The sequence below is a fragment of the Chlorocebus sabaeus genome, chromosome 26, assembly GCF_047675955.1.
Source record: "Chlorocebus sabaeus isolate Y175 chromosome 26, mChlSab1.0.hap1, whole genome shotgun sequence".
In the NCBI taxonomy this organism is placed as follows: domain Eukaryota; kingdom Metazoa; phylum Chordata; class Mammalia; order Primates; family Cercopithecidae; genus Chlorocebus; species Chlorocebus sabaeus.
The window spans coordinates 5547469-5557792 of record NC_132929.1 but is presented as its reverse complement, the minus strand read 5'-3'; the positions used below and the strand labels follow the sequence as shown (position 1 = coordinate 5557792).

Genomic DNA, 10324 nt, shown 5'->3' with positions numbered 1-10324 from the left:
TAGACCAAACCCCTTGATGTTTCAGTAGCAATATGAGGTACTCACCGTAACCAAAATTGACAAAGATAGAATAAGTAGAGGATAGGTTATGAGGACTGGGGGAGGGAAAGGGGAAGTTACTGTTTAATGGGTAAAGAGCTTCTGTTTAAGATGGCGAAAAAGTTCTGGAAATGAATAGTGGTGAAGGTTATACAACAATGGGAATGAACTGAATGCCACTGTACCCATAAAAATGGCTAAAATGGAACATTTTCAATTATGCATAATTTACAATTAAGACATTTTAAAAATTACAGTATTACATGATTACTATATATGAACTATACCTCATAAAGTTTATTGGCAAGGACAAAAGGATATACAATTTGATAAATACTCAATGTTGGAAGTTCTAACAAAAGGCATTTTAAACACATTGACTGGGATTATATATTGCTACAATTTTTTAAAGAGTATTTCAGCAATTTTTCAGAAGTCACAAAGATATTTACTGCCTTCTACCCATTTGTTCTAATTTGTTCTAATTCTAATCTTCCCTAAAGGGAAAAACAAAAAGCAGGCACAAAGATTTAATCTCAAAAATGTTCATCAAAATGTTGTTTACAACATTATAATACTATCCAAAATTAGTAAACAAAATGATCAGATATTCACAACATATAAAAAGTTTACCTTAATTATTATGTATTTTATTTTTAAATTTTAATAACATTTAAAATACATAATATATATGTTATGGGGGAAACAAACATAAAATTATATCATGTGATTCTAATTTTTTTATATGCAAAACAAAACTAAGGAATAAATATACCTACTTCAATAATAATTATCTCCCAGACTAAGTTAAGGACCCTTTATCATATGTTATCAAGGTAATATCACCTGAGATCAGAGAAAACCTCACTACAAGTGGCTTTGAATGGAGAAAGAGAATAAAAGAAGATTCCTACCAGAGAACTTGTCTACCTCAGTATCATTTTATTCAAATTAAAACTGTTTTACAATCAAACTTCAATTTTTAAAAGCGGAGGAAAAACAGTGAATTTTAGTATCCAAGGGGATACTAGAACCAATCTCCGGGCTGATACAGAGGGATGACTGTAGTTGGAAATGATTTGGAATGTCTGTCTGAAAATGTCAGCAGGGGGCACCCCATTCAAGGATACAACACGTTTTAAATAAAAGTGTTTAAATAAATATTTCATTGATTCATTTTTAATGAGCATACCATAAGCCTTCTCAAAGTACTAAGTGCTCAAAGTATTAAATCCTACTTTCTATTACCATATTTTCTTTTGGAGAATAACATTAGAAGATATATAATAAGAATTACCCTTATTATTAAGCATTTTCTAAACTCCTGTTGTTTCACCCATATTTCACCAGCATAGAAGAATAATTATTATGCCACTGCCACAATTCACAAAATCCCTTCACCCCCATTTCTCATGTGCCTGTCTTAACAATCATGAGATAAGCAAGCTGCATGGTAAGAATTACAGCCCCAACCCCACTGTAAATGAAACACTCACTGAGAATCAGGCACCACACAAGGGATCTCATAGATTTACCTCATTCAAAGTTGAATAATTACCAAAAATCTATGAAGTTGTTATCTCATCCCAATTTTACAGATGAGGAAACTGAGGCTCAGCAATTAAAGTAACTGGCCCAGAAAGCAGATTTTGATCCAGACCCAGGTCTGTCTGAATCCTAAACCTATGCCATTTCCTTGTCCCACCCACACTCCCCAGGAAACAGAGATTGAGAAAAAGACAATCATTCGGCCAAGCCTTATAGGCAACCAGAACCCAGAGCCTTCTAACACTTGATCTGCGGTGCTTTCCACCTGGTATGTTGCTTCTATAAAAAGCAAGGACACTTCCTTCCATCGGGAGTTTATAAATCATCATCTCATTCGATTATAAATAACATCATAGGGAAGCTATGTGCTACATGAGGGACAGATAAGGGTGGCCAAGGGAAACTCTGAGGAAGTATAACTAAATTAATACACAGGGATCAGGGTTTAAGTATCTTATAACCAATATTCAAAACAGTAACAGCCTGGCCCAGTGGCTCACTGCTGTAATCCTAACACTCTGGGAGTCAGAGATGGGAGAATCACTTGAGCCCTGGAGTTCGAAACCGGCCTGGACAACAGAGTGAGAGACCTCATCTCTACAAAAATAAAAAAAAGTACCAGTTAATAAAGTTTCCAGGAGTAGCTTAGATAATCCCAGAATTGTATGTATAATATTAGGAGAAGGGCTATTTTTAAATATTCTAAAATTTATCATTGGAATGCCCATAAAAATTGCCTATGAGTCGAGTCATGATTACATCAGAAAAATTTACGGTAGTTATTCAGGACTCTGCTTTTGATAATAAGTATGTATGCTGTAACTACCTAATAAAATCATGAAAATAATTTTTAAAATATAAATGTTACGTACATATCCCAGTTTGGAGCTATCGGCAAATGCCGGATTAGCAATTGGAATTAGAATAAAAATTTTAAATGTAAAAAAAGAAAAAATTAAAATATTTAAGTCACGAAACACAGAAAGTGACAGCAAAGTTAACAGCTCAGATCTTTATGAAAAGGAAATTTACACTGTATACCAAAAATAATATTTACTAAATTACAAAGGCACTTGTATATGAGTAAGATTAAAATAAAAACTAAGAACAGTACTTTTAGTTTCTCCTACCACTTTATATTCTCTAAATGACTGCCCTTACCTGATACACACACCAACTAACAAAAAAAGTCACCTTAATACTATCCTGGAAGCAAATGAACTAAAATTTTTTCAAGCCGATTCCTAAATGAGGGCCCACTACAAAAAACACCTCCAAACCACTGTAATTCCTTTCAGAGGATGACTTCAAACACTCTGCCAATCGATGCCAAACATGAGCCAAAAAAAAAGAAAAAATAATAAACTCTGACAAATTCTCATGAGTTTACCAATGGACCAAGATAGTCCAAAAAGTAATATTCCCAGAGGATAGGAAAAATGTCTTAGAGGGTTGATGTCTTCCGTCAATGTCACATCAGAAACTTTACAGTTTACCAGATGACCCAGTAAAGGAACCGACACCCCCAACCCATTCCACACGGGCAGTTCATTCCCCTTCCCCGCCTGGACTCACGACCACGCCTGAGCCGCCCTGCCCTGCGCTGTCGCGGTCCCTGGAGCAGGCCGGTGACCGAGGGCGACCGCGGTCCCGAGAGGGCTCCGGCCCAGCAGGCTCCCACCTCGGGCGCTGCGACGGTGCTTGGATCTGCAGAGACGCGCTCTCCGCCTCCTCCCACCCAAGCCGCGTGCAGTCCCAGGCCGGGCCAGGCCAGTGGCGGGAGACAGGGGCGGGGAACCGGGACCCCCGGGGACAGGTGTCCCCTCGTCCGGCCCGGGAGGCCGCTGCTGGGCGCCTCACCAGGATGTTGCGGTGGAGCGTGGGCGGCAGCGGCTCCTGGTTCTCCTGGAAGACAGACGCTCAGTGTGGCCTCGAACCCGGACAGGGACATCTTCCCCTCATCTCTGGCGGGAGGGGCCTGTCCAGAGCCGCTGTTATGGTCGCCGCCACCAGGCCGGGCAGCCCGGCGGAGCTCTCCCGGCTCTGCCTCTCCCGCCCCGCGACCCTCCGGTGAGCACGGCTGGAAAACGGCAGGGGCACCGCGGACTTGGCGGGAGCCCTGCGGCAGCCTGTGGGGGGCTGTGCCCTGGGTTCCCTCTGCTCCTCCCCGACTCCACCGACAGAAGGCGGGTTCCTGTCAAGCCGCGGCTCAAAGGGCAACAGCACCGCCGCCCCCGCTACCGCCTGGGAAAGGCCGCCCCTGCCCCACCCCGCTTCTGTCCCCCTCGCCCCTCGCCCCTCAACCCCGCGCCCTGCGCGCCCTCCCGGTGTGCTCGCCCCCGGCTGCCCCCACTCCCTTGACCCAGCACCTTCCTACCTGACCCATCTGGTCCCTTCCTCACACTCGCCCACTGGGCGGCACAACCACCAACTCTGTGTGTGTGTGTGTGTGTGTGTGTGTGTGTGTGTGTTCGGCACAACCACCAACTCTGTATACGTGTGTGTGTGTGTCTGGCACAGCCACCAACTCTGTGTGTGTGTGTGTGTCTGGCACAGCCACCAACTCTGTGTGTGTGTGTGTGTGTGTGTGTGTGTTCGGCACAACCACCAACTCTGCCACCAACTCTGTATGTGTGTATCCAGCACAACCACCAACTGTGTGTGTGTGTGTTTGTGTATCCCAAGGGTGGGGGTGGTTCACGCCTGTAATCCAAGCACTTTGGGAGGCCAAGGTGGGCGGATCACGGAGGTCAGGAGATAAGACCATCCTGGCTAACATGGTGAAGCCCTGTCTGAACTGAAAATAACAGAAAATTAGCCGGGCATGGTGGTGGGCGCCTGTAGTCTGAGCTACTCCTGAGGCTGAGGCAGGAGAATGGCCTGAACCTAGGCGGCGGAGCTTGCAGTGAGTGGAGATTGCCTCCAGACTGAGCCACAGAGCAAGACTAGGTCTCAAAAAAATAAAATAAAAATAAAATCAAAACTCAAAGGATCACTAGTGGCTATTATCAGCAACTATGTGTAAAGAAATATGAAAACCTACTAAAAATGGACAAATTTCCAGACACATCCAGCCTACCAAGATTGAACCATGGATGAAATCCAAAACCTGAACAGACCAGTAACAAACAATGGGATCTAAGGGGTAATAAAAAATCTCCCAGTAAAGAAAAGCCTAGTGAACCTAATGATTCACTACTGAATTCTAGCAAACATTTAAAGAAGAACTAATACCAACCTTACCCAAATGATTCCAAAAATAGAGGAGGGAATACTTCCAAATTCTACAAGGCTAGCATTACCCTGATACCAAAACCAAAGATACATGCAAAAAAGAAAACTACAGGCCAATATCACTGATGACTATTGATGCAAAAATCCTCAACAAAATATTAGCTAATTGAATTCAACAACACGTTAAAGTCGGGGTGCAGTGTCCCAGGTTCACTCAACCCTTCCCGTTTTCCTCTCTGTGTGTGTCTACTTTGCCGTGTTCCCTGGTGGCAGCGGCGGTGGCAACGTTGGTGCGTGGGCCTCCCAGGACAAGGGGAAAGTGAGTGTGCCCTCTTTTCGCCTCCTGCCAGGCATCTGCAGCCTGGCACAAGCTCTGCCGGGGTCTTCAAGCCAGGGACCTGGAGATGTTATTTTCCGATTTCTGGATTGGCAACTTGAGGCAAATTCTGGGTACTAGAGTCAGAACTAAGACGAGACTGAATCAGGGGAGTCTGGGGTCCTGAGAGGCAGAGACTTGAAACCATCTAGAGTGTGTGGGAAGCTGGGTGTGTGTTCAGGCCAGTTGCTTCTCTCTGTGCCTCAATGTTCCAGGTACCCTTGGAGGGTCTGGGCGCCTAGGGATTCCTGGAGCCTGGCTGCATGACCTGGCCACCCTGATGCCCTTGTGTTCTCCATGACAGGACAGCAAAGCTGAGGAGAATGGCTCCGACAGCTTCATGCACTCCATGGACCCACAGCTGGAGCTGCAAATGGAAACCACCCAGAACCTGGTGGACTCCTACATGGCCGTTGTCAACAAGACCGTGTGGGAACTCATGGTTGGTGTCAAGCCCAAGACCATCATGCATGTCATGGTCAACAACGTGCATACACTGTCTCTTGGGGCAGGGGGCTCCTGTGGCACTGGGGATGCAGGTGGCCATGTTGGCCTGGGGGAGATGCTGACCAGCCCTATGGGACCAGGTCCGGGGAGGCAGGCACGGTCCAGACCAGAGCTGTCTCATAGAAATATAGTGTGGGACTGAGGACAGTGGCCCATGCTTGTAATCCCAGCACTTTGGGAGGCCAAGGCGGGAGGATAGCTTGAGCCCAGGAGTTCGAGACCAGCCTGGGCAACATAGTGAGACCTGGTCTCTACACAAAAATTTTTAAAAATAGCTGGGCTTGGTGGTGGCACGTGCCTATAGTCCTACCTACTCGACAGGCTGACATTGGAGGATCACTCTGAGCCCAAGAGGCTGAGGCTGCAGTGAGCGGTGATCTCGCCCACTGCACTCCAGCCTAGCGACACAGAGAGACCCCATCTCCAAAAAACATTTTTAAAAAACTGAGTGGATAGGATTCCTGGTGGCGTGATAGGTCTTGGGTCCCCTGCCAGATCTGTGACCTTGGACAGGTGACTTTTCCTCTGGACCTCAGTGTCCCTATCTGAGTGAGAAAAGGGCGGTGGGGAGGCAGATCTTTGAGTCTAAATGGTGTAGAAGCCGCGTCTGAAAAGCCACACTCAGGGCTCCAAGTCCAGCACACAGTCCCAGCAGGGCCCGGCAGGAGGCCAGGGCAGCGCAGGCATCAGGTCCCAACCTCCTTCCCTCTTTGCCCACTCTCAGACCAAGGAGTTCATCTTCTCAGAGATGCTCTCCAACCTGTGGGGACCAGAACACGCTGATGGAGGAGTCGGCAGAGCAGGCACAGCGGCACGAGGAGATGCTGCGTATGCACCACGTGCTGAAGGAGGCGCTCAGCATCATCCACGACATCAACACAATCACCGTCAGCACGCCCACGGGGGCCCGTGGACAACTCCTGGCTGCAGGTGCAGAGAGTCCTTGCCACACGCAGGTACCAGGTCTGGCCCTCACGGCCCCAAAGCCCCCCAGTCCCCATGGCTGAGCCTAGGGCTCTTGGAACGGGCTCCATGCCCAAGCTGGCAGACGTGGGTGCTCTCTGGAGCCATCAGAGAGCTCATGGTTTATGGTGTAAGCGCTGACAGCTGGGAGGGGGTTGTGCGTGGGGCTGCACTCTGAGGTGGCCAGAGGCCTAGAAATGTCATCCTGGGCACGCTGTACCTGTTGTGCAGTCTGAGTCATGCTGCCAGGGCAGGGCATCCAGCTCCCAGCCTGGGAGTGTGAGAGCCAAATCCACTGCAGAGGAGGGGTGAGAGTCAGGGTCCCACCTCCTCTATCTGTCGGCAACCCAGTGGTGATCCAGGATAAAACCTCGAGAGTCCCAAACACATGGTCAACCCACAACACACCTCACAGCCCAGGCAGTGACACACAGCCCCTTCCCTCCCTCCCAGGTCCCATCATAGCTGCCAGCATGTGACTGAAGGCAGGGTCCCTGGTCCCCGCTGAAGCACTATCGCCGGCCAGCAGGCTCACACACCTTGGCCTGTTGCTTCTAGAGGTCGCCTCTGCTATTCAGACAAGGGGACCACAGTGCCTGCTGGCCTGACTGAGCTCCTCCCAGCAAGCCCACCCACCTCCCCCGCCATGGACTCTCCCTCTTCTACTTTTCCCAGCAGGAAGGACCCAGCCTCACCTATGCAACCTGCAACTCCCAACAAGCTGAGGCTCCTCTCTTAGACTTATAAGTCTATAGCCAGTGGCATCTGGCTGCCTGCCCTCCCTGCCTCCCCCAGGGTCCCTTCAGAGGGTCCTGGGCTTTCTGACCACCCAGAGGGGGCTCCAGCGATCACTCCAGCCATCCATCCTTTTTAGCTTCATCATCCTGGTTCAAGCAGTGTTCCTTCTCTATCAGGTCTGGTGGCTGTTGCGCTGGGCTCCCCAAGGCGAGAGGTGACCCCGGACCAGTGGGTTGGAAAACAGGGTGACCAGAGAAGAGGGAAGCCAGAGGGGGTGAGCATTGGTCTGAACAGTGGATGCACTGCCTGGGTGCCGTGGACGAGGCCAGCGTGTGTGGGGTGGGGAGGGTGGCCACAGCCCCCAGGCACTACCTGTGAAGCTCCAGCTCCTCCCTCCATCTTCCTCCCCTTTCCCTTCCAGCCCCGCTTTTCCAGGAAGCTTGCCACACCCTCACCTGCGCCCTCCCCTCCCCCGCCCTCCCACGGCTGCTGTGGCACACCTGTGCTCTGCACTTGCCTCACCAGCTCTCTGCTCGCTTTTCTCTCTCCTGTTTTCTCTCTGCTTTCTCTCCAACTGCCAGCCCATCAGGTCAGACAAGTCCATCCTGGCCCCGCTTTGACCTCTAAACAGATCCATCCTCTTCTCGGAGACCTCCCTTTCCAGGCCTGCCTGGGCGGCTGTTCTGTGATTCGACAGTGGCTCCCACAGCCCCAAAGCCAGCCCCCTTCATCTGTGACTTGGTCTGTTGTAGTGGTGAGCTGACACTTCCAGGTGTGACTGTGGCTGAAAACGTGTGCCCCCCTCTGTGGTATGCCCCTGCCCTGTTCTATAAATATCTATAAATACATGTATGTACATATATACACATACATATATACACATACATATACACACATACATATACACACATATATATACACACACATATACACACACATATATACACACACATATACACACATACATATACACACATACATATACACACATACATATATACACACACATATATACACATACATATATACACACACATATATACACACATATATATACACATACATATACACACATACATATATACACATATATACACATACATATATACACACACATATATACACACACATATATACACATACATATACACACACACACACACTCTCCTACATGTGGCCGACTGCCTCACCTCTAGCTGGGAATCAGTCACCGTGCTGTCCTTCTGGAGTCCTGTGTCCCAACAAGAGAAAGCTGTCCCCTGACATCGCCCCTCCAAAGTGCAGCACCTCCAGTGAGCCTCCCTGTCCTGCACGGACAGCCCCCGCCATCCTTCCCGCCCCCACCAAGCATGGGAGTGCTGTGCAGGCAGCTGTGTGGCCTGACAGTCTCTACCAGTCCTGCTGTCCCTCGGCTGAGAATCAAACCCATTTCTGGATGGCGGGGAAATGTGTCCTCTGCTGGCTGTGTTCTCTGTGGAGCTCAGGGGAGGGGAAAGGCCAAGCCATTTCTAGGGTGCTGTTGGGAGCGGTGAAAAGGCCATACCCTTTCCAAGGTTCACTTTTCCTGGAAAGCCCCTGGAGCTTCCCTGGCTCTTATCCTGTGAAGCCGGCACTGGCCACCAGGGGGCAGGGCCATGAACTCAGCCTGAAGGGAGCCTGTGGGGCAGCTGGCACTCTGGAGGGACAGACAGAAGAGGCCACCAGGTGCAGACAGGAGAGGGAGGCAAGGGGACTGAATGGAAGACGCCTGGGCTGGGTGGAAGTCAGTGCCCTTAGGTGCTGGTACCTGTCTTCCCGGCCACCGCTAGACCAGGCTTCTGAGCCTGTTGGCTGTCAGGACCGGACTACGCCCCGTAGGCACCATGGCAGTCCCCGTGGAATCCCCCAGGTGCCACCAGGCAGCATACAGGTAACAGGCCTGGAAGGTCCCCAACGGCCTAGCTGGACATGCTCAAGACACTCTGGGGCTCCTCGTTTGGTGGCACAAACTCCAGGTCCCAGTGAGGGAAACGGGAACACACCAGGCCGAGGAGTATGGCTAAATCCGTTTATTCCAAAATAAAAAGCAAAATAAACAGGAGTTGCATCACCAGGGAGCCACGACCCCATCCCTGCCTCCTTCCTCTGTCCTGTGCTAGCAATAAATAAGTTTCCCAGCCACAAATAATTATTAGAACCTCCTGCCCATGTGCCAGCTCCAACCACCGCTAGGTCCGATACAGGGATGGCCCTACCCTCTGGGATCTACAAAATGTTACACAGACACGGTATGTACACCAGTATCACGATTAGTCAAACCCTTTGTCCAATCACATTTCTACACAACTGTCCATTCTTCATCAAACCTAGTCATAAAACAGACAGTTTTCTCTGGATCTTTGGGTCTTCATGTCATGAAGACCCCTGTGTCACATAAATCTTTGATTAAACAAACTTGCTGTGCTTTTCTCTTGTTATAGGAGTGTCAACTGTGATCCTTATGATGAGGAAAACTGCCATAACTTTCCATGCTTACAAGATTCTCATATTTCGAAACATTCTTCAATTTCTAGCATAAACATAAATTTTAATGAAATTAAAGAACGTATCTTTGTCTAGTTGAAAATAATCTAAATGCCCTTTTTGGCTGAAAAGGAAAAGGCCCAACACACAGTGGCACATGGAATTCTAGATAAATCAGGGTTAGAGATGAAATAAATATACTTAGAACAGTTAGTTCCATAAGCGTTCTCAGTAGGATGCACTGCTTCTTATTGAATCAAAATTCCAAAGATCACCTCAAATCTTTGCATCTGTTAAGAATTGCACTTAACCACATATACAAAGTGTTCTTCTATTTTGATAATTAACACATTTCTTGGTAGCAGCTCAATAAGAAAAACAGTTTCTTCCTCTACTGTGCTGTGGACTTAATCTCAA

At 48.3% G+C, this 10324-nt stretch overlaps 1 protein-coding gene across 1 annotated transcript; it reads left to right on the top strand.

Annotated features, from left to right (window-relative positions):
• Positions 1-4880: 4880 nt before the first annotated feature.
• Positions 4881-8271, top strand: LOC119627999 (uncharacterized). The gene is made up of 4 exons (XM_038009766.2): positions 4881-5140; positions 5502-5639; positions 6429-6660; positions 7582-8271. Exons 2-4 carry the CDS (start codon positions 5538-5540, stop codon positions 8166-8168), a joined length of 921 nt encoding a protein of 306 aa, XP_037865694.1. The 5' UTR covers positions 4881-5140; positions 5502-5537; the 3' UTR covers positions 8169-8271.
• The last annotated feature ends 2053 nt before the right edge of the window (positions 8272-10324 follow it).